Source organism: Eretmochelys imbricata, chromosome 19 (genome assembly GCF_965152235.1).
Source record: "Eretmochelys imbricata isolate rEreImb1 chromosome 19, rEreImb1.hap1, whole genome shotgun sequence".
NCBI classification, from domain to species: domain Eukaryota; kingdom Metazoa; phylum Chordata; order Testudines; family Cheloniidae; genus Eretmochelys; species Eretmochelys imbricata.
In genome coordinates this window covers 19,250,162-19,275,166 of record NC_135590.1, presented here as the reverse complement: position 1 = coordinate 19,275,166, position 25,005 = coordinate 19,250,162, and the positions used below count along the sequence as shown (strand labels likewise).

General features: G+C 41.6%; 1 protein-coding gene across 3 annotated transcripts in view; it reads right to left on the bottom strand.

Moving 5' to 3' along the window:
* HNRNPR (heterogeneous nuclear ribonucleoprotein R) overlaps nt 1-24,699 on the bottom strand; it is a 51,635-nt gene extending 26,936 nt beyond the window's left edge. The window contains exons 1-6 of one of the 3 annotated variants that reach the window (XM_077837715.1): nt 24,546-24,699; nt 16,306-16,471; nt 13,839-13,957; nt 13,307-13,414; nt 10,502-10,615; nt 163-339 (exon numbers count right to left, since the gene is read on the bottom strand). In XM_077837715.1, the coding sequence (XP_077693841.1) occupies nt 163-339; nt 10,502-10,615; nt 13,307-13,414; nt 13,839-13,957; nt 16,306-16,471; nt 24,546-24,623 (762 nt within the window). In that variant the 5' untranslated portion in view covers nt 24,624-24,699. Of the gene's footprint in view, nt 1-162; nt 340-10,501; nt 10,616-13,306; nt 13,415-13,838; nt 13,958-16,305; nt 16,475-24,545 lie in introns of all 3 variants that reach the window. The other 2 variants (XM_077837714.1, XM_077837716.1) reach the window with 2 other exon arrangements.
* Nucleotides 24,700-25,005: the final 306 nt, after the last annotated feature.

The following is a 25,005-nucleotide window of genomic DNA, read 5'->3' as shown; positions in this document are numbered from 1 at the left end:
CAGCAGCAATAATCACAGATCAACCACACAGCCACAGTCACATGGCAATTCACTGCATGAACTATAGCAGAGCTGAGCTTTGAGGAGGGATTTTGAAGAAGGTATGTTAAACTTGGTGGAGTAATACTATTAACCTGCTGTGTCTAGAATGAATTAACTCACCAGTTTGACTGCTTCTTGTGCTGAGTCTTTGCCACAGAAGGTAATAAAAGCATAACCTCTGTTCTGACCAGACAGAGGATCCATCATGAGGCGCAGATCCCAAATTGGACCAGCCTTCTCAAAGAGTGGCACCAATTCATCCTCATACAAGTCTCTGGGAATCTTGCCAACAAAAACCTGGAGAGAAAACAAAACCTCTTTAAAAGCCTTTGCAGATTCTGACCTGGAATTGGCACTTTAAATGAAGTTCTCTGGGAACAAAAACTGCATGAACAATAAATTTATGAACAAATATAGAAGAAACCCCTAGTTATGGCTGTAATACTATCTATCCATTATAGACTCATTTCACAATTAGGATATGTCTACACTTAAACCACTGCAGCGGCACAGCTGCAGCTGTAGTGAGTGGCTAAACTGAAGCAGTTCTCCCATCCCTGTAGTAATGCAGTTAATCCACCTCTCCTAGAGAGGGTAGTTAGGTTGATGGAAGAAATTCTTCCGTCGACCTAGCACCGTCTACACTGGGGGACAGGTCAACTTAACTATGGCAATCAGGGGTATGGATTTTTCACACCAATGAAAGACATAGCTGGGTCACCTTAACTTTTCAGAGTGGACCTATCCTTAAGTTTTCCCAGCCATTCATTCAAGATATTCTATTTTTGGTCTGTCTGGCTTTGCCATTCATAAGTAACATGCCCATTCCAAACCTAAAAATGTATCACACAAAAACAGACAGATTTAAATATGTAATTAATAAGGAAGAGCAGAAAACACTAGAGGTTTAATATATTAAACACAACTGAGGTGATATAGCTATTCACGTTTGAACTTCTCCATTTCCCCGAGTCTAAACTGTAGTAACTTCTGTCAAAAAGAAACAAGTTCTCACCCTTGCTGTACTTGTTGGTTGGTGGATTTTTTGTTGTTGTTAAGTCAAGTTGTAAAGATATACCCATGATGTTTTCTAAATAGTAAGTTTAAATGGTGCAGGATGGAAACTAACTTGGCAAATTTTTGCTAAATGTAGTGAATGGTAGACACCCTTAACTTTAAAACTTCGTTTAGGAAGAAGAAAAATTAAGTCAGTTTTCAAAAATTGGTCGGATTTCTCAGAGTCACTTTTGGACGCATATCAAACAGAAATTCAGTACTCACAGTTGAATGTTATTGAGAGCTCTGAGCATCCGAACACAAGTATTATAAGAACAGTTTTGAAGATACACACAATGTATGCCTAAGCGGAGAGGTATCGAGATTTTACCACCAATTTACAGACACGTGTCCACCCAATTTCTTTTTCAAACAATTTATTTTTTTTTTAAATAATGCAGTTTTCTAAGAAAGCAAAGTCGCATGTCTTGAATTTTTTTAAAGCAGTTTTGAAAGAAGTACAAGGGTTTATGAGCAGACTCAAGAACACCAAATACTCTCATCACAGGTATACATATTCTCATGGCCTTTATCTAGACCAAGATTAAAAAAGATATCCTGCATCACGTTAAGTCTAGGGTGGACAACCTGCTGTTAGCCAAGGCAGTGTACAATTAAACACATACTAAGTCCATGTAATTAAAGGCAAGGCTTAAACTCTATCATCTCAGCACATTAGAGGCAGCGCGCACCTTGTCTACATTAAACTTTGTTAGTCAGAATGAGCTAGCTAACGTTATACGTTTTATCCCAGGGTATGTCTACACCACAGCAGGGAGGTGATTCCCAGCCCAGGTAGACATATGCACACTAGCTCTGCCAGAGTTACCATCTTGACTATAGCAGCATTGCTGCAGTGACCATACCACTACAGTCGTCCTGGTTAACAGATGTATCTGATGAAGTGAGCTGTAGCTCATGAAAGCTCATGCTCAAATAAACTGATTAGTCTCTAAGGTGCCACAAGTACTCCTTTTCTTTTTGCGAATACAGACTAACACGGCTGTTACTCTGAAACCTGGTTAACATTGTTTCCTTGTTACATTGCTGATCAATTAGGGAACATGCTCATTTAAAGTTACACAATACTCCCTTAGAACGTTGTTTGGCAGCCACCTGCTTTGTCAGTGGACAGAGCTAGCTGGTGGGGGCTTGGAACTAGGGTGGGCTGGCAGCCGCCCTCCCCCCACCCCCCCATCAGCTCCCCGCTCCCCTAAGATCCCTGTGCAGCAGCCGCCCATCTGTCCCTCCCCCCACTGACATGTGCTGCTCCTGCCCTCTGCCTTGGAGCTGCTCCAAGAAGCCTCCTACTTGCGGTGGGGCAAGGGGGCTAATATCAGGGTGTCCCCCTCCCCCCTGCTCCTGTACCCCCATCTCCTGTAATTTATCTCCAGGGGGGGGGGGACACATGACAGGGCTCAGGACAAAGGGAGCTTGCTGGCAGCAGCTGTCTCAATTTGCTAATCTACTTAAAAAGGCAATGTACTTGGAGTGGGGTCAGCATACTTAAAGGGACAATGCAGGTGTCTCTTACACAGGGTGTGTGTGTCTTTGTCTCTCTCTGCCTTGTGTCTCCCCTCCCTCCATTCATGCTGTCTTGTAGAGTGTGAGGCTACATTAACAATGTGAAAAGGAGTACTTTGTGGCACCTTAGAGACTAACCAATGTGTTAAGCCTTGAGGGCTCAGCCAAAGTTCATCACTTAGCACTAAGGCATTATCTGGGAAATATCCCACCCTCTGACTTCACCACCTCAACCAAGCTTCACAATCATCATTGTTGTGTACAGCATTAAACGTGTGTGTGTGTGTGTGTAAGTAAAAATAAAAATAAAAAACAATACAGTCTTTGGTCTGGTGAAAAAAATTTCCCTGGAACCTAACTCCCCCCCATTTACATTAATTCTTATGGGGAAATTGGATTCACTTAACATCATTTCACTTGAAGCATTTTTCAGGAACATAACTACAATGTTAAGCGAGGCGTTACTGTATATCTAGCACTCTAGATCAGGGTTTCTAAAGGTGGCCACCAGGGCCTTTTCTTGCCACAGCCTCTCCCAGGGACACTAGCAGCGGTTGGGTCCTGCCCCCCTCTGGAGACACAAATGCTGGAGGTGCAGGCAGCTGGTGAATTCCCCACTTTCCCAAGGGTACGGGAGGCAGGCTTTGGCCATGGGGCTTTGGGCTCTGTCCACACAGTGGCAAACTCTGGTTCCAGGCTCCGGCCCCAAGCTCGGCACCCCTGCCATCATCCCTGGGCCCCACTGCCTCCCTGACCACCTCCCCATCCAGGCCTTAATTTGTCCCAGGGTTTGCCAGAGCTGAGTAAGTGTGAAAAGTGATGTTAACAATCATACAAGTATCTCTTTTCACAGCAGAAGACTTATCAGCTAGCAAGTCTTAGGGAGAAAAAAAGTGAAACCAAAAAAGCAAAGATACAACAAAGACAAGAACATGCAAAGCACCTTATTTGTGTGTGTTTCTATTCTGCTTCGGTACAGTAAAGGACAGACAATTATTTGTTACTGAATGAAAAAATCCTACATAAATTACAATGATTTGGACATGTATATGTGCATATTTGTTTTTCCGAAAGTTAAGTATTTTAGGAAAAATTGTCAGCAAGGCCACCAGCAAGATCTGAAACCACCAAAAAATTTGCCGTGAGAATCCCTGCTCTAGATTAAGCAGAGCTAGTATGTGCACATCTACCTGCACTAGCAATCACACCTCCTAGCTGTTGGCTAGACATATGCTAGGATAAAAAGTGAATGACTAACAAGACTGTGAAATCTACTAGACCATGAAGGAAGAGAAAGGTTTCCTCTAATCTCCCTCAGCTTTCGGGTTCAGGGGGGATTCTTTCAACAGAAGGTAGAAGATTCAATAGGCGATTTTCAAGCAGACCACTTCCCTTTAACAAAACCAAGACAACAATTATTTGCTTAATACTCTCAAACAAGAAGGAGCCCAAGGATGATTAAAATACTCCTCTGCCATAGAGAGAGTAACAAAATTTTTTACCACGATGTATTAGAGATAGTGTGATTTGAATACTGCTTCTTATGCAAAGCCCTGATCAGCTGTGGCACTAGCCACATCATCAGTACCTAGGAGAATGTGTTAAAAGAGCACAGAGGTTATTTAAGTTAATTTGAGAAAGCATTTTCCCCAACACGCATGCTCAGGGTACTAAAACCACTAATATTTAGAGCGCTGGAGAGGACGGTGCGTACGCAGCAAGGGAGGGCCGACCCTACTGTTGGTGGGGTCCGGCTTAGGGATTTTTGAAGCACTTACTGAGCCATGGCATTAAGTAGCATGCCGCGTCTCCCAGGATCACTAAGGGCATTTCAACATCCCCCACTTTAATCTTCTGGTCTGGAAAGAAAGTCCCCACTTGCAGCTTTCTGTACCGGCCCATGTTCCTGAAAATACAGGACTCATGGATATTTTTAGTAAAAGTTAGGAACAGATCATGGGCAATAAAAAAGAAGTCACAGAAGTCCATGACTTTTACTAAAAACCATCCCTGACAAAATGGGGAGGGAGGAGGGTCCAGCACTCTCCTCCCCCCACAGCCACTGAGCAGCTTCAGGGTCCCTCTGCAGCCACCGGGAGCTGCAGGGCAGCTGGGGACCTGCAGGGGTCTACAGCCTAAACTCACTAATATATTAAAATAATTTAAATGAAATACAAAAAGTATTAAGTTTGCAGCCAACTTTAAAAAAAAAAAAAAAGACAGTCAACCCAACGAACTGGTGGAAGTCACTGGCTAAGCGCCTTCAACCAGGTTTTACTGAAGTGCTAAAAGAGCTTTGACAGCAGTGGCCTATTCTGAAGATGCAGGGAGAATATTTTTTCCATTTCAGTTTATTTAATTAGTTCATTCAAAGTTGAGAAACCCTGGATCTGAAAAAGCAGGAATGTTTGTTTTTTTGCATCCAATGTATGAATGGAAATTAGGTGTTAAATTATAAGACCTACTAGTTGTAAAATATTGAAGGATGTGGTGGCCAGAAACAGTTCAATACATAAATTACAGATAAACGTTCTTAAAATCAGGTTTAAATGCAAACATGTTTTGACACATTAAAAAAAAAGTTATCCAGTGCACTTAAGGTAGTTTTATTTAATAAAAAATAAAATGTTTGTGCATTTTTAATTGAATTTGAATTTCCATCCAAACAGAGCTGGACATGATACCAAGTACCCTAATTCTGAGCCACAGTACCCACAAGCAACACCTGAAGTTGGGTTCCAACACAGTTTAAGAGTATCATGCACTTAATGGCACACAAAACATGGGGTTTGGTAACTCAGAAGAAAACCAAGTTAAACATACCAAATGTTCTTCACACTTTATCTGAGTTACTTAATAGGTAAAACAGTAGTTTTCACATGTATCTTTAAAAATCCAGACTTAAGTTTTAAGAGTTCTTCCCATTTGGAAGAGAGATACAGCAGTCACTTAATAGCAGATTAGTATATTTAACAAGTTTCCACTACAATCTCTATTCTCAAGCACTGCTCTATGTTTGGCCTCTGCCAAAAGATGATTTTTTAAAAGTTTCAGCAGAACCCCTTTCTTTTAGAATTGAGAGCATAAAAAGCATTTTCCTCATCATAAAGCAGCTGCCACTTTTCCCACTCAGGGATAACACAAACATCTGCATTATGTAATGTCAAACTGGACTTATAAACAGGATTTGAGGAGCAGTATGTGCTTTGCCAAGTTTAATGAAGTTCGGCTTAAATTTCATGCAGAGTTTGAAAGTGTAGAACTAAACACATTCAGTAGACAATTCCATTAAGCCACTAGTTAAACACTTATGTGTGCGCAGTAGTTAACTAAGCTCCATCTTCCTAATGAGCTTCAGAAGCAGGACAAGTTGATTGGCTATGAAGAAAGCTTTGTCAACAGAACTTGTCAGCTTGTTAGGTGCACATGGTTGTGGTGCTAGCTGCACACAGTGCAAGAGTTTTGCACAATCAGCACAACAGGGTTATGGCAGATGTTATATCCTCAATCCAAATAATACAGTGAGATATTAGCTGCATACTTAGCCTAAAACTATTTTACACAAGTGAATTTGTGACTGACAGGTGTCTGCTATAGAACTGGGCACTTTTCCTTTAGATATACTTAGGAAATTAAACCAAAAAAAATCCAAAAGGCTTCACAATAAGTACTAAGAAGTTAGGAAATGCAAGAGTTAAAGGTTGATGTACATCTTTAGCTGCCCCTTGTGCAAACAACATCATAGACTTTGCAATCATAGGCTTAGATGCCAAGCATCCAATGTTTTAGAACTAGCAATTACAAGTTTTCTATGTGTTCATATTTTAAGATGTAGGGGAAAGCCCATAAGAGGATTAATATAAAGTGAGAACTTATTGGCAAATTAAGTAATATTCTTGATTTCAGTCAATAGTCACCTATTGCAGCCATCTCACTGTTCAGGTTCTCTTCAGTCTTTTGAAGTCAGTCCCTTGTGGACAAACAAATACTGGTGTACATGAACTGCCTTGAAGTATTCAGTAGGTCACTGGTGACTACATTAAATAAAATTGGTATCAGCACTGTGCCTTGCAGAAGTCTGTTTTTCTAGAATCACCAGTTACAGAGCCACTTAAACATCTACCTCACAGCCCCAGCTAGCTACCAGTACAATCTATGAAGAATTCTTGACTTTGTGTAGTGCACACCAGTCTGCCAAATTGTGTCATAGGCTACTGTAAGATCAATTTCCCAATAGGAGTAGATATACCACACTCCCCCTACTGCAGGGGTGGGCAAACTTTTTGGCCCGAGGGCCATATCGGGGTTGCAAAACTATATGGAGGGTCGGGTAGGGAAGGCTGTGCCTCCCCAAACAGCCTGGCCCCCACCATCAACTGCTCCCCCCCCCTTCTCCCTGTCCCCCGACTGCCCCCTCCTGGGACCCCACCCCCATCCAACCCCCCCCCTTCTCCCTGTCCCCTGACTGCCCCCTCCTGGGACCCCACCCCCATCCAACCCCCCCCTTCTCCCTGTCCCCTGACTGCCCCCTCCTGGGACCCCACCCCCATCCAACCCCCCCCTTCTCCCTGTCCCCTGACTGCCCCAACCCCTATCCACACACCTGACAGGCCCCCTGGGACTCCCACGCCCTATCCAACCCCCCTGATCTGCATCCCCTGACCCCCCTCCCCGAACCCCTGACCCATCCAAACACTCCCTGCTCCCTGTCTCCCCCCCACCCCGGCCAGAACCCCTGACCCATCCAACTGCCCCCTGCCGCCCTCCGGCCCCCCCCGAACCCCGACCCATCCAACCACCTCCTGCTCCCTGTCCCCTGACTGCTGACCCAGGACCCCCTGCTCCCCACCCCCTTATGCTGGAGCCAGCCGCGCCACCACGCTATCTGGCAAGAGCAGCAGGCCAGAGCGCTGGTGGCACAGTGCGCTCAGGCTGCGGGGGAGGGGCTGGGGGCAAGCCTTCCCAGCTGGAGCTCAGGGACCGGGCAGGACAGTCTCATGGGCCAGATGTGGCCCAGGGGCTGTAGTTTGCCCACCTCTGCCCTACAGCCAGAAGTGTGGTTGTCGGCTAAGAATTTAGCATTTCATGCAGTGTAAAGCTTATTTGTCTTGTATCTCTAGAAGCAATCAAGCTCAATATGTTCTTGCCAGCCTGCCCTATTCAGAAGGTGGAGCTTCTGATGAACTCTCATTAGGCCTGATGTATAGTCCATCCCAACAGTCAAGACTAAAGGTAACAAAACTACAGAAAACTGTAAACGGAGAAAAGGGGATTGCAGGAGGCAAGGGGATGTAACTGTCAGCATCCATTGACAAAAAGGATATTTCTGGCCAAAAAAAGCAATCTGGGGGTCTAAAAACAAATTTAACAAGACCTCCAGACTGACTGTAGATTTTGCAAAGTCTTCAAATCAGCATTATCTCCTTATTTTAAAGGAGCCTCAACAAGCTGGTTTTCATCCAGGCCCCAATATACAGAAGGTATCAGAAGAGGTAAACAGCAACAGAAAGACAGAGCTGATTACACCAACACGACATTGTGTCCCTAGTGGATTCATGAACAAGGGTGATTGAGTCTTGGGGGACTCCAACTGAGTGCCTTCAGGTAGGAGTCATAATACTGCTATTTAACACTACTTTATGCTGTCCTAAGGAATAAATGGATATTTGTCATTCATACTATGTCATGTAATCACATCAGCAGCACCACACAATGAATTCATTCACCTCTGTGCTTCCATTTCCCCTCCCATGCTTTGCCTTGCCTGTTTAAGTGAGTGTACAATGCCTAACACAACAGGGCCCCAATCTCAGTATAAGTTTTAGCATCACTATAATACCTATAAATACTGAAAAGATGGAAGATCCAGCCTTAAAAATAACCATTTACCATTATGAATATTACTATTTCTATACACAAATCATTGAGGCCTGATTAGATGGAATTCAAGACCCAAGTTGTATCCTTTTGCATATGCATAAGATTGTGAGTTCAATCTTAACTTTAATGTTTCTTGACTTTTGTTTCACAGTGCCATTTCATGCATTTAGTATACAAGTCAGTTGTGTTAATGCCTAATTCAAACTCCATCCCCGGAGAAGGAGATAAAAGAGTTCCTCTCCATGTATATAAAAGATGGAAATTAGTGCCCATCAGGTTGCCTGTTCTTAAACCCTCTCAACTATACAACGTAGATTCACAGGGGTTACCAATCACTGTACTACTCCCAACCATTCTGCTACACTAGGTAGAAAGGAAGTCTGCAATACCAGCCGTTGTACATGGCTACTATGGAGGAGCTAAGAAAAGGAGGTGAGCAGCCAGACCACCACTTATATAACATCAATAGCTTCTCAATGTAAAGGATAATAATAGGCTCCTGATTTACATACCAACATATACAATTTGAAATTAAGTGTCATAAAATGGATACATAAACTCTATTTCTGTAAATAGCTATAGGAGCAGTTTAGCAGTTTCAGCTATACATCCACATTGCACAGGGTCTTCAATTTAGGCAAACAATGTCAATCTAGGCTAAAATTTGGCATACAAACTGTTAACCAGAGTGTGATGTGGATATAAAATTCAGTTAAATTTTAAGTTTGTGAGGAGGATGGGGGAATTTGGTAACAGCAATCATAAATGCATCGACAGAACAAAAACCAAAGCCACTCCAACCCTAAAATATCCAACTTCATTCAGTTTTCCTTTGTTGAACTGCAACTTCAGGGTGAATTTAGGGCTCTTAAAAGCTGGGGACCTACACCAGACTGAGCCACACAATGCAGGATAATTAAGAGGTCCTTTCAGACAGATATATAAAAGTTTCCTTTACTAAGTGTTGTGTCCTCTTGCCTCTTATTTATTTTTTTATATATATACACATTTAATTGAGAGTGACTGTTATTTTCACTTGCAGCAAAATATCAAATTTATTGCAGAACAGCTGGATGTGGACAAGTGATAGTGGACTCAACTAATCAACGTTTATTTACATATTTCAGTCATTTTGGTTAATATTAAAAGGAAATGACACCACCTTAAAACTAATGTTTTAGCTCGTTGGAAGAGAGATAACACCAATGGGTTCCCTACAACAATTTACAGGAAGATTCTATTAAGATGCTGTGGGGCAGCTACTGATGCCAATATGTTTACAGTAGATTCAAGACTATTTGAACGAAAAGTACTTCAATTAATTAAATTTGCCTTTTCAATAATTTTGTTAATAGATTTCACTGACAGAACTGAAGTTTTGATAGTAGTCCTCTGAAAGTTTCCAGGATGCTTGTGTAACTGAAACAAAATGTATGTGAACGATCCACAAAATGTAGGCAACCCATCCACAAATACTCATTTATTTAGTATACACTTCAGAGCTCTCTACCTGAACACTTTACTTACATTTGCAAGCATCTTCCCATTTTTTGGGCCACAAATACTCCTTTTCTTTTTGCGAATACAGACTAACACGGCTGTTACTCTAAAACCCATTTTTTGCATGTAGTCTCTAACAAAACCAATTAGTGTCCCTCAAGTTACAGTCACATTGTACAAGAAAAAGGTCAAATGGTTTCTTTTCAATCAGATCTGTTTGGCTAGACTTGTAAGTCATCTGACAGTTTGGTCATCTTATCCTATTTTAAAAGCTTGTTCAACTAGTTTTATTCTCTACACCATCTCTGCTTCTTCTGCCATCTGTGGTTATCTTCTGCAGAAGCAGAACGTAACTGCGGAAAGCCAATAGGATACTGAAGTGTGTCCTTATCTGCAAGACTCTACGCTTTTACTTGTTGTATTGTTTACTTCTAATTTCCTGAATTTCTTAGTAAAAGCATAACAAAAAGGCCCAGTAGAATAATCTGCACATACTAACCTCTGTTCCAATACCAGGCTGAATGCCTGAATAGACAGTGTCTGGAGGAGGGCCCCCATATTTCCTCTGTCCAGTGGTCACATCCAGAGTATAACCAGTCCTCTCTAGCAAAGCCTGAAAATTGTAAAAAGTTGTTACATTAGATAGTTATAATGATATGACAGTTAATTGGGATTGACATTTCCTAATTTGCACTTTGCCAGTACCATACAGCAAGCTATAGACCTCCTCAAGAGGCTGTGCAGACCACTGTCAGTGGGCACAGAAGTGTTACGTTATATAGAAAAGTTTACAGCAAAAAACTGTTCAGCTTGCTTTTCAGAAAAGGAAGCCTGAACACACTTCTGTTTTAAGCAAACACACTGACATGGTGTCCCAGAAGCAACATGCAACATATTTCCAGTATTTAGTGCATTCTGTATGACATATTGAATAGCACACTACATATTCCTCCCAAAAGTTGATTGCATTTTTTTTTTTTAAATTTTTGGGTGCCTAGTTTGCCCCCTGGGGGGGTGGGGTGGGGTCGTCTATCAAATTCATGGCTGTGAAAAAACACATCATGGACCGTGAAATCTTGTCTTTTGTTTACTTTTACCCTATACTATAGGGCCATGCCTGGCATGACTCTTTTCCATCAAAATTCTGTGGTAATATAGATACTTCTGGAAACCTGGGATAAAACACCGAGCACATCTTAAGCAACAGTTATGCATACAAGTCTACTTAAAATGGGGGGGCGGGGGGAAGTGTGGGTGGATCCACACTTTTTCACAAGTTGGTCAGGGCATAAAGAGCAAATTTCACAGTTGTGTTCATAAGAACATAGAACATAAGAACGGCAATACTGGGTCCAAAGGTCCATCCAGCCCAGTATCCTGTCTACTGACAGTGGCCAATGCCAGGTGCCCCAGAGGGAGTGAATCTAACAGGTAATGATTAAGAGATCTCTCTCCTGCCATCCCTATGACAAACAGAGGCTAGGGACACCATTCCTTACCCATCCTGGCTAATAGCCATTCATGGACTTAACCTCCATGAACTTATCCAGTTCTTTTTTTAAACCCTGTTATAGTCCTAGCCTTCACAACCTCCTCAGGCAAGGAGTTCTACAGGTTGACTGTGCACTGAGTGAAGAACTTCCTTTTATTTGTTTTAAACCTGCTGCCCATTAATTTCATTTGGTGGCCCCTAGTTCTTATATTATAGGAACAAGTAAATAACTTTTCCTTATTCACTTTCTCCACACCACTCATGATTTTATAGACCTCCATCATATCCCCCTTTAGTCTCCTCTTTTCCAAGCTGAAAAGTCCTAGCCTCTTTAATCTTTCCTCATATAGGACTCATTCCAAACCCCTAACCGTTTTAGTTCCCCTTCTCTGAATCTTTTCTAATGCGGGCATATCTTTTTTGAGATGAGACCACATCTGCATGCAGTATTCAAGATTTGGGTGTACCATGGATTTATATAAGGGCAATAAGTTATTCTCCATCCCCTTTTTAATGATTCCTAACATCCAGTTTGCTTTTCTGACTGCCGCTGCACACTGCGTGGATGTCTTCAGAGAACTATCCACGATGACGCTAAGCTCTCTTTCCTGATTAGTTGTAGCTAAATTAGCCTCATCATATTGTATGTATAGTTGGGGTTATTTTTTCCAATGTGCATTACTCTACATTTGTCCACATTAAATTTTATTTGCCATTTTGTTGCCCAATCACTTAGTTTTGTGAGATCTTTTTGAAGCTCTTCACAGTCTGCTTTGGTCTTAACTATCTTGAGCAGTTTAGTATTATCTGAAAACTTTGCCACCTCACTGTTTACCCCCTTCTCCAGATCATTTATGAAAAAGTTGAATAGGATTGATCCTAGGATTGAAACTTGGGGAACACCAATAGTTACCCCTCTCCATTTTGAAAATTTACAATTTATTCCTACCCTTTGTTCCCTGTCTTTTAACCAGTTGTCAATCCATGAAAGGATCTTCCCTCTTATCCCATGACAACTTAATTTACGTAAGAGCCTTTGGTGAGGGACTTTGTCAAAGGCTTCCTGGAAATCTAAGTACACTACATCCACTGGATCCCCCTTGTCCAGATGTTTGTTGACCCCCTCAAAGAACTCTAATAGATTAGTAAGACATGATCTCCCTTTACAGAAACCCTGCTGACTTTTGCGCAACAAATATAGTTGCATATTGCATGCCACCCTTACTTCTGCCAGCAGCTGCCACTCTCCCACTGCCCAGCTCTGAAGGTGGTGCCGCCATCAGCAGCAGCGCAGACGTAAAGAGGGCACAGAACTTACAACTGTATGAACATATCCACGAAATTTGCGCTTTACATCCTGCTGAACCTGCAAAAAGTGTGATTTTTCCACAATTTAAGTAGACCCCTATTCATAACAGTTGCTTAAGATGTGTGCTATGTTTATTTCCAAGTTTCCAAAAAATATCTATATTACCACAAAATCTGATGGAAAAAAGTCACTCAGGCATGCTCTCTTCAGACAGGCCTCAGTCTAGTCATTCAAATTTACATACTTACAGCAACCAAAGTTTCAAATCAAGTATTTAATTTAAAACACCTGCTAGTTTACTAGTGGAAGCATGCCTCTTAAGTATTTGTCTAATGTGCATTTCCTGACAGTATCAGAGTGGAAAGCTTCCAAACAGGTGTTGTATGCTACTTCAGTGTATTGAAGAGGATTTATGAGCACACTCATATTTACCCAGTCTCTTTCTAGAAACAAATATACCTGCTCCTCCATTACAGCTTAATTTTTGTATCTAAATACATTACCTTAATCTTTGCTTCATCTGGTCCCTTTGTTGACTCTTGTACTTTGCTTCCTTGTTTCTCTCTCTGCCTGTAGGTCTTCATAACTCCACATAAAAATGCACTTTTGTTCTGTAGATACAATTTATAAAGTAATTCAATTGAAGCGTATTATAAAAAGCCATCTAAAGCCACTGGATCTTACACATCACAAAAGCCAATGTGTCATGTTAATGTAATAACCAAAATGCCAAAGGAATCCTTAAGAACATCCCAGCTGATGTAAATTATCAGAACAAACTGATGATTGTTAAAGACAATAAGGCTCCAGCTAGCACTAACAGGTCACACATTCACTCAATATATAGTGCTCATTCCAGCATTAGAGGCTTTTGCCTTGCACTCAAAATACAAATATCAAAGATATATGCCAAACTTCCAATTTGGGTTTGAAACATTAGAACACTGCAACATCAAGTATTTGCTTTACGGGAACTCAGAAGTGCCAAAACACCATTACACTTATCTGCTCACACTTCTGGAGCTCTCACCTTACCTGTACATGCGACAGGTCACTTTCTTTAAACTGCTGTAATACAGAGAGGGCGCCTTCTTCATTAAATTCCCTAAGAGCATCAATTGCTCTCTCATCAAGATCGACATAAGCTACCAACCCTAAAAAGTTAAAGATAGAAAAGTTACAGATTTCTGTTTAATTATACAAAAGCAAGATGGCTAACAACTAAGCTATTTGCTTTTAAAACAAGCAACAGTTATACTGCATATTAGTAAATAGAATTATGCATTATTTAATATTAACTACATACTCCTACACAAGTATATGAAAGGATATGGGTATACAAATGAAAAAGTTAAGAAATTAAAATGTATATACCTAGGCACTACAGTAAACTAAGTGCAATATTAAACCAAGAGTAATAGTTTCAGAAGCTTTGGAAATCCAATCTGCTGCAAAAAAACAATGCTACATACCAGGGTTTGAAATAATTAAAACTCTGGCTCATATTTCCAACAGATCTGTGAACCCAAAGCTTTAAGTTTCCTTTCTTTGAATGGAGCCATTCTAAAATACACTGACAGGGAAGCATTGCCTATATCTTACTCACTTGCCTGTACCCTATCCATAATGAAAAGGGAGCCAACTGACTGAGGACCTGAGCCACTTATAGCCACCTCCCGCCTCACCTCAAAAAGCATTAGAGATAGAACAATTTGTTGACTTCTTGAAGTAGGTGGGAAGAGTGGAGATTACAGTGGATTTTCCACTTGGGAAAGTACAAAAAAACATTTTGACCCACCCACAGTTTTTAGTATCCAGAAAGACATTTCGAGCCCTGCTATGTACCCCAAGTACACTATTAGCAGCTGTACAGGTACAGACCCAAAGACAGTGGACCAGTTCTGAATCGCATGTTATTTTCAAATTATTTGGAAGTTTTTCCTCTCTTTGGAATATCAGTGGTTTTATGGAAGCTGTGGAGTGCTGCCAGTTACAGACAAAGATTACATTTTCCAAGAAACCTGCTGATATTTAACAGACTTCAGTGTGAATCCACACAGAGAACTCCTCACAACACTGAACATTCTGGAATTTAAATTACTGCACACTCCTTAATCTCCACTGGAGTTCAAAAACACAATAGTACAGAGCACAAAGACTGCATTTCAGAAATGATCCTGCATATTGGAAGGCACCTGTATCATTCACAAGTGAAAAGACTGAGCAGATTAAAAAATCCCAAAGTACATCCCCAAATTTGGCTGTGGCATCAAAAGAAACTAATAGAGCTGATAAAACCCTGCATAGTGTAGAACATCTTCAGTTGGCATTAAGGAAATTTGAACAAATGTGTTTTCAAAAGTTACCCATGCAATGAAGTCATACTAGCTAGTCAATTTCTGGGTTAAAATACTCTTACTTGAGAACTCCTCACAACACAATTGCAACTCCTTCTAGACTCGAGTCCTACAAGTCCCTTGCCCAGCCATTTACATCTATCCTCAAGCCATGATGTGGATATTATCATAACCCACACTTAGAGAAATGCATCTCTAAGCAAATAAAAGCTGGTAGAAACTCACTGGACTGACTTCCAAAAGAGATCGCCCACACAAGCCAGAATATCAACATACTGAAGATGGATAAGGTATTGTTTTGAACTGCCTTCACTTGGTTTGTGGAATTTTTAGACTGTTTAAAAGGAGAAACTGGCATCTTGTCACTGAGATATTCAGGTAAGTGCATGAAGCAGTTCCATTTATGTCTCTAAATCCGTTCAAAGAACACTCTAAAGAGGAAGAGGAAGTTTCCATTTATAAGACCAAAATAATGGAGGGAAATTATCCTCCAAAAGAAAAAAAAAAAACCAAAAAAAACAAAAAACCTCTTCCTGCAAAGGGACCCGTTCTTGCTAGGATTTCCAGAGACTATATTATTCAATTTGCTGAATAGCTTACTCCTGGACTGTGTTAAAATGCAGTTAGAGTGAAAACTTCAGTGTAATGACTGACATGGATTCAACTGTTCAGCTGGAACTAGACAGAACATAAAATCCATAGGCAGACTGGAGTTCAAATGTTGTCCCAGTCAAGACAAGCTAGTTGCTTTCCCTACTGAGCCACCTACTCAGCCCTTAAGTGTTCTAAGAGTCACTGTGAGGAGTTGACAGTAGAAAAGTAAAAGCGAAGTGATGACTATTTGGATTAAGAAAAATGTGCAGTTTAGTATGCTGGAACATACATCTTTACTTGTGAAAGTCTAAGACAAACTGATGCACTGTCTCCTGAAGGAACTAGGATGTCATTCAACACTAAGGATGATTCCAATAATTAAAAAGAGTCAGTGTCAAACCCAATTTGCCTTCAGGGAAGTGAAAGTAGCAATACATTCAGAGCTACACAGATCAAACACAGTGAGAATTTTTAAACCTTAATCTATAAAATTTGAAAATGGTATGCCCTCACTTTCATAACCAATCAGAAACAAGAAATGTATATTATACCTGTCTGAAATATTTCATCAAGTCTCTCTGCCACCTTCTGTGGGAGGCCTGCCTCTATCAGTGTCTTGTAGTGTTCTGTGTGAGTTACACTGGAAGTATCCATTGGTTCTTCCTCTTCTTTTAACTGTACCGCATTACCATTCACCTGATTAGCCATTTTATTATGCTGCTGGAAAAAATTCAGGAGCTATATTACATTAAGCCAGAAATAACTAGTTTGTAGGACAATGCATGATTTATCTAAACTAATTGGTATACATGCTGCAAACGACCTGTACCAAAATCGTATTTAATGCTTTTGGGATGCAGCTGATTTAAGTTTCAATACGTACAGTTCTGTAACATTGTGGAACATGTACATGGAAGAATTTACATTTTTAAAGTACTTCATGTACATCAGATCTAAACTCAACTTTGATTGTCAGTAAGGTATCTGGTTACCATAGCAGCTGGAGTGTACTGGTGTATTACATAACACCCTTCAATTGGTGAACCATAAGCCACATCAAAACTACTGCTATTTTCATCTCCCATTCCTCTAATCTTAAAATGATTATTTCTTATGCAGGGTATCTTAACATATCAATGTCAATACGTTTGCCAACTTTCACATAGTTTCCTGGCTTGCTGTCATGCCTTCTTTCAAACCCAACTTAATGTTACATGAGAGGCCATACTCTTTTGCTCAGCATGCTTCAGAACTCAAACATGGAAAGTGCCATACTACGACATATTACCAATTTCAATCCATAGTGGTACAAATCTGAAAGTGAAAAACCACTTCAGGTAGAATGTTTTAGATTCTGCAAATTGTAGCACAACAAGATATTTTGAATTTTACTAGTTTCAAACGCAGCCATGACTGCAGCATCCTGAATTTCTCGTAAGTAAAAGACTTGATGCAACAATCAATAGAGATTGCAAGGATGTACATTCAAAGAGGCACAGCTACTGTCTTAGACCACTCTAATGGGCTTTGCCTAATTCACTGTACAATTTGTCTCAATTTCTCTATTAGCCGGCCAATAGATGTTTTCACCTCAGCTTTCATGGCTGAGGTTGCAACCAACTACTTAATTAGGATTGTCAACTGTATAAGATCAGCAGAGATGCAAATAGTGCTGGGCCTTATAAGACATGAAAGAAAAGTTGATGATATATGTATCAGTGATGGAACGGTAACTACACAGACATATGCAACATGACAGGAGCAATGCAATATGTACTGGAATACATGATTTGAAGATGGTTCAAGAATAAACCTTTTCTAATGTTTATGCCTCAAGATATCTAGTCAGCTACCACAGAACAAATCTCCTAAATAACTACACCCAAGACAGACAAGCAACATATCCAAAGCTTCTAAACTAAAGCCTATGCACTGCTCTGAAAATGCACCAGGGCAAATTTGCTGGCTTGAGCCAAATCATTCTTATTAGACAGACAAGAGATTCTGCAATGGATTGAGAGAACTGTGGTGACTGGGAGGGGACAAGACTCAAGTGACAGTCCCTCATGCAAGCTATATAACAAAGCCAACTTCTGCAGCTGCATGATATACATGTATGCACTTAGAAGTTGCTATTAATTTTGCTATTATGCTATTATTTTTGCTATTAACAACCATGTTATCTCTGCAGACATAAATCCACAGTTTGAGAACTGCAAAACTAAGCATCTCTGATTTTATCTTCTAGACCGAGTCCCATTGGGTAGATAGAAAGATTAACCTAAATAATCTATACAGAAGCCCCTGGAACCCTATAAGATTGGGTCCCTAAATCCATGAACTACTGGAGCTCATTTACAAAATGTTTCTTAAAACTTTCATGAATATATTGTCTCATACTATAGAATTAGAATTTATAATCCCTATTCCATGATGAGCTATAATGTGTCTTAATTAAAACTATCTTTAGATAGGTTTTTTCCCCTCTAAAAGCATTTCATAAAAAAATCTGATTTAAATTAAAAAAAATCAGATTTCTGGTTTTTTAAAACAATTGTTTATCCACTCTGATTTAAAGTGACAGTATTACTGTACAAAACATGTCAACAGAACCATGCTTATTCACCTCTACACACAATATTCACCAAACTCACATTATATTAAATCCCAAAACATTACTGCAATGTTAAGTTTGTGCAGTGAATTACATAAAAGTCAATAAATGCTAAATTAAGGCTAGAAATTTGCTCCTTAGGTATCTTTAGAAGCCACCCCTCCCCCCCCCATACCTTGAAATAGTTTTAAAAAATTGTTTCAGGTACCATATCAGCCTTTGAGTCTTGTCTCTTCTCCCCCACCACCCCAACTCCTTTGCCAGTTTTTGTAGCTTGACAATCATTTTACTTTACTTTCTCTCACTTGTAGGGTTTTGCACAAGAAAATACAGGGAAAGTGTGAAACTGATTACACAAAGTAAAAAAGTGAAATAGACAAATAGCCTCAACTACAGTAATTGTTTTACCTCTAACAGTAAAAATGTTCCTAAGTGAGTAGTTTAAATTGATGTCCCTTTAAGAGGCTTTTCTTAAAGCTGGATTAACACTTCAAATGTCATTTTCACACAGTATTCAACTCTCTCCTGATGGAAGATGTTAAGACTTTAGTCATGTTCTCAAGCTTACCTAAAACTTGTGCTGAGAATTATTGGTTGTACACTTTTAGCTGCAAACTCAATGAATTTGCAGTTCCACAGCTAAAGCTTCTCATAAGCTATGAAGTATTACTTTTGTAACCTAATGGTATGAAATATTTAGTGTCACTGTCAGCTTAGTATTTATATAGGAGTGTACAATCCAATAAGTTTTTGCTACAGTATTACTCCAATGCAGAATGCACTTTTAGTATGAATTTTAAGCCTATTTTACTTCACTTCATGTAAGTCAAGTGTATTCTTCATGCTATACATGTTTATCTTTGTAAAAAAAACTTGAGAATTAGTATGAGATCACATAATTTAGGAGTACTGTAATGCATGTGCACAAACCAGCAAAGTTAAGATTATTCATCCTTAACTATGCATTTCCTGTCATGTGTCTAACTGCAAACTCTTCTTTAAGTGTGGTTCTACTCTGAAACATGAAGGTATTACGGTAGGAGTAATTTGTGTCTCAGTGATTTCCAGATGAACATGCACACCATTCCAATCACAAGCAGAGATTTTTTTTCCATCAGCTAGTTTTGCAAACTCAGATCAGAATCTGAGTGTTAAATGGTGATTTTTCCTCCTTGCTTCACCAACACACAAGCCAAATCATATCCCCTGCAACACCCCTTATGACCCCATTGCCTTCAATGGGGCTGCACAGGTATAACTGGAATTCAAGAGTCATACTGATGCACAAAGAGGAAGGTAATCCAGCTCTCTTCCTCTTAGCTGTGTCAGCTATGCAAAGACACCAGAAGTAAACACCAGTTCAATTTTTGTCACCAAAGAAAGTTAATTGAATATGCTATAAGATCAGTTGATTAAGAAGGTAACATGTTTACTTTCATTATTCAGACTAGAAAAGAACTTTGAAATGAAGCAAGTTTGAAAAAGGAGTAGAGATGTTGGAGTTTGCACGTGGATCATGCCCATGACATGGCTGGTTGGTAGTTTGAGCCATACGTGAAAGCACAAAATGCACATATAAACCTGATTAGGTACACATACAGAAATTGTACAACCCAAGTTTCGGGAGGACAGGGAGATTCTTTAACCCAGATGTATGCAAAGATTATAGATACACTTCCAGAAGGATCATTTACTTTGCTATGCGTGAAATATGTAGAATGTGCAAAGACAGGTGGACTTCAGGATGTGCATACGTATAAAGATGTGCCTATTAAGCAAGCAGCAGTATATAAAGTTTGGGAGCAACTGCAGATTGTAAGTGTGGATGTTTTGTGTAGAATCCATATTGGTGTCCAGGCCATTACCTAACTGCACCATTTTGAAGTTGCAGAATGGTGTTTTACGTAAAAGACTCCATATTGGCACTGCCAACTGTGCAACTAAAGACAGCACTGTATAATTTTTGTTGAGTTACTTGCCCATCCATATCTCAAAGTCAAAGTAATTAATCCTCATTGAGGTCTAGCCACATGCAAAGTTGGAACTCTGGGTGTTATTTAGTTACCTGATGTGGGGGAGGAGTTATGTGCAAGTAATTCAAGTAGTCAAACCTGCACTTTCCCCACCAAAATAGTTCTCTTTTAGTATAAATCCCACTACAAGATGATACAGCTGCTGAGAACATGGACTTGTTCCGGACTGCTATTCAGCTTGCTACAACAGTTATGCTACCATGAAGCAGCAAAGCTGTACATAATCAACTTTAAAGTACAGCAGGCATAACTAAAAACCTTATGGATATTCTACACTGAGCCTGCACCAAAGCCATTTCAGAGGGCTTGTCTCCACTTACTGGTGGACCGATGCTGTGGCGCTCAATCCAGGGATCGATTTATTGAGTCTAGGGAAGACCCACTAAATCAACTGCCGATCGCTGTCCTGTCGATTCCGGTTCTCCACCAGGATGAGAAGCATAAGGTAAGTCGACGGGAGAAACTCCCATCGACCCAGCATGGTGTAGACACCACAGTAAGTCGATCTAAGATACGTCGATTCCAGCTATGTTATTCACAAAGCTGGAGTTGCATAATTTAGGTTGATTTAGCCCCATAATGTAGACCTGCCCTAAATTACTTACTTTAATCTCCCCACCCCCCGCCATCACCACCTACTAGACAACTAGTGCCTCATTGGAGGTTTAAAAACATTACATTGATAAATCAAAATGGCTGAACTTCAAAATGTTCAATGTATCAAAAAAGGGTTTTTCTGAAACTGAAAAATTATGTGCTACCCCAGTAGCTTTACTGAAGCACAGCAGAACAGATTTATCCCTCCCTTCACCCAAAAAAAGTTACCTTCAGTCTAAGATCATGTTTCAGAGTAGCAGCCGTGTTAATCTCTAAGGTGCCACAAACACTCCTGTTCTTTTTGCAGATACAGACTAACGAATTTATTAGAACATAAGCTTTTGTGGGCTACAGCCCACTTCATCGGATGCATAAAATGGAACATGTAGTAAGAAGATATATATAATATATTCACATACAGAGAAGGTAAGAGGCTAATTAATTAAGATGAGCTATTATCAGCAGGAGAAATAGATTCAATATGTGAATAGATTCAATATGTGTAATGACCCAGCCACTGAGTGGCTGGGTCATTACACATATTGAATCTATTACCCCATGTTAAGTATCCTCACACCTTCTTGTCAACTGTCTAAATGGGCCATCCTGATTCTCACTTCAAAAGATTTTTTCCTCCTGCTGATAATAGCTCATCTTAATTAATTAACCTCTTACAGTTTGTATGGCAACTTCCACCTTCTCTGTATGTATGTGTATTATATATATTTTCTTACTATATGTTCCATTCTATGCATCCGATGAAGTGGGCTGTAGCCCACAAAAGCTTATGCTCTAATAAATTTGTTAGTCTCTAAGGTGCCACAAGTACTCCTGTTCTTTCTAAGATCATGGACAGTTCAAATCCAAAAGAAGAATTTAAGAAAGATGTGAGGGAATGCAAGGGTTTATAATGGAAGTTGAACAGTGACTTGAATTACTGAAGAACCTCACTAGCCCACACTTCCGACTGGCAATCCAGAAGAAAGTTTTGCAAGTTCCACACACACCAAAAAAAACCTAACTATAATGCATCAGTTTACCTTAAGTCAGTGGTTTTCAACCTTGGTCCAGGACCCAAGGGGCCCGCAGATTATGTCTAAGATTTCCAAATGGGTCAACACCTTCAACTGAAATGTAGGGGGTCCACAAAATGAAAATAAGGTTGAAAACCACTGCCTTAAGCAATACTTGTGATACAAATGAGTAGTTATTTATGACAGTTTCAATTATATAAGATATACTACAAAACATTAATTAGCGTAAAAGTAGTGAACAAGCTACAGGACTACGTTTTTGCTCTGAAGTTACTGCCTTCATGCAAATTAAGAGCTTTGCAGATTACCAAGGTCCTAAAGTCTAACTTCTAGTACAGTAAACACAATTGTTACAGTGAGTATTTAACACATCCACCCCTCCAGACCAGCTATTCTTAACCTTTCCCATAAAATGACCTCATGATATGGGAAAGCATAGGGACACCTCCCCCACATCTAGAGGGAGGTCATTACAACCCCAGGTTGAGAGGCTATGCTCAAGAGTATCTATATAGATGTATACCTGTCATCATGGTATGAATGCCGAAGGCTGTAACTTCACTGCAGAATTAACTCATGTTACATTATCTACATTTGAGTCAACTCCCTGTCAAATTAGCCTAACACCTCTCCAGTTGCAAGACACTACTTATGTCAATTGGAGGGTTTCTACCAGTGACCTTGCACTGGGGGTTAGGTCAGTTTAATCACATTGCTCAGGGGTATGGACTTTTTTACACCTCTGAGCAACAGCTATACCGACCTAATTTCCTAGTATATATCAGGCTTCGGTGATTGTACTAGCAGCTGACAAATTGTGCTAACCCCCATCTCCATCCCACAAAAGGGTCAGCCAACTCAAGTTACAAACAGGAGCACACCAAGTTAAGGGTTTGGGTGTGGATGGGACTAAAGTTAGGGACAATACTTGAGTTATCACTCAAATTAACTCTGCAGTGAAGACATGCCCTAACATCCATGAATTTATCTTCCAAAAGGACACTTCAGTTCTCGATCTGTAAAACAGAGGTAATAATCATTTACCTACCACACAGTGATAATGCCAGAATAAATCCAGTATTACTGTGATTCACATCATAACTACCTAGACAGACACTTGAGTAGGGATGTTAAATACTCTTAGGAAACACAGCTTTTAGAATAAAAAGGTTAAGTAGAATTTTTGCTAGTCTGCAAACCCTATAATTTACACAGAAAAGCCAGTCACTTCACAGAAAGGATTAAAAAAGCACTGTAGTTCGAAATTACAGAAGCGTTTTTACTCCTACAAAATATACTGTGTATGACACCAGTAATTGTTCTGTAATACATCACAAATAGGACTCCAAAATGTTTATGTGGCCCTCACAATGCTCTCCACAGCACAAAAGTATCAAAGCTGCTGGAATCTTCTTGCTCAGTAGTGGGAGAGAAGACAAAAAAGATACAAAGAAAAGTCTAAGCAACTTCCTCTAAATAAACCTATGTTGAACCATAGGCCAAGTAGGGTAACTGGCTACATTCACAGAGTAATGGATAACCAGGCCACTAACATACAGTAACTAAATCCACTTTAAAACCCTGTATTTTTATTCAAAATGGTACTGAACAGAAGTTTGGTAAAGTTTACAAAAGAAAATGCAGTTTCATAGTGATCAGGTCCTAGAGAATTTTAGCTCTCTCTCACACTAAGTAAGATTTACCATCTAGAAGGAAATAGGTAAGTGGTAACTTGAATTATTTTAAATAGGTTTAATGTGAAATTTAGCTTACTAAAACCCACACTAGCAGAATACTTCCTACGGGTGGTTTTACAGAGAACAGATGTGTCCTCGTCGCCACCCTGATGGCAATACAGATCAATCCGCATTTAGGCAAGAGGTTTCCTAGCCAACCCACGCACACGGGGCAGGGCAGGGGTCTCCCGGGGCCAGCAGCCACGGGGCTCTGCCTGCAGGCAGCTTCCCCGAGCGGCCCTGCAGCGGCACAGGCTGCGGAGGGAGCGAGCTGCGCCTCGCCCACAGCGGCTGGAACGCAACGCGGCCGGCGCGAAGCCTCGCACGGAGCAGGAGCCAGCGCCCGCCTCTCGTCACCCGCAGGCGGCAGCCAGTCCACGTGGTGGAGCGGAGCGGGCCGGTCTCCCGCCACCCGCGCCGCCAGGCCCGACCCGCACGCAAAGCGCCCCCCGCCCCCCCACGCCGCCGGGAAGCGGCCGCCCACCCGCCACGGCGGGCCCCGCGCCCCGCCAGCGAAGCCGACGCCGCGTGCGCTGCTGGCCTCCCCAGCCGCCCCCTCCCCGGCCAGGTGCCCGGAGGCGCCTCTGCGAGCGCGGCCTGCGGCCCCCGCCTTCCACAAGGCCCCGGTCGCCCTGGGCCCGCCTCCTCTCGCGCCGGGCCTCGCTACCGCGCCGGGCTCCCCATGCGGGGCGCAGGCCCGGCCGCGGACTCGCCGCCTCAGAGCGCGGCAGCCCGGCTCTTCCCCCCCCGCGGCGGCGGCCTCCCCCCGGCACTCACCGGAGCGCGGCCTGCGCGGCGCGGCTGAGGCCTGAGCAGCGACTGCAAATGGCGCCCGCGCACTTCCTCTCTCCTCATGGACGGCGGCGCGACCCCGGCAACACGCGGGGTTTCCCGGAACTGCTTCCAGGGATCCCGGCATTCGCCAATCAGCATATTGGGCGTCAGACGAGCATCGTTCGAAACCTATGAGAGGTGGGAGGCGGGACACCGGTATTCCCTCCGGCCAATTGGAGGAAACGGCGAGACCTGCCGCGCAGAGCTGGGGGATTTAACGCGGCAGCTGCGGCCTCCCGCTGCCGGGCCAAACAAAGGGAGGCGAGCCGGGCCAGGCTCGGCCCGGCCCCACCCCACCCCACCCCACCCCACCCCCGCGAGCCGGGCGGCCTCCAGAGCTGGGCGGGGCCGCCGCTGGCGGAGCGGGCCGCGGCCCCGGGCCGCCCGGGGTCTGGCGAGGCCG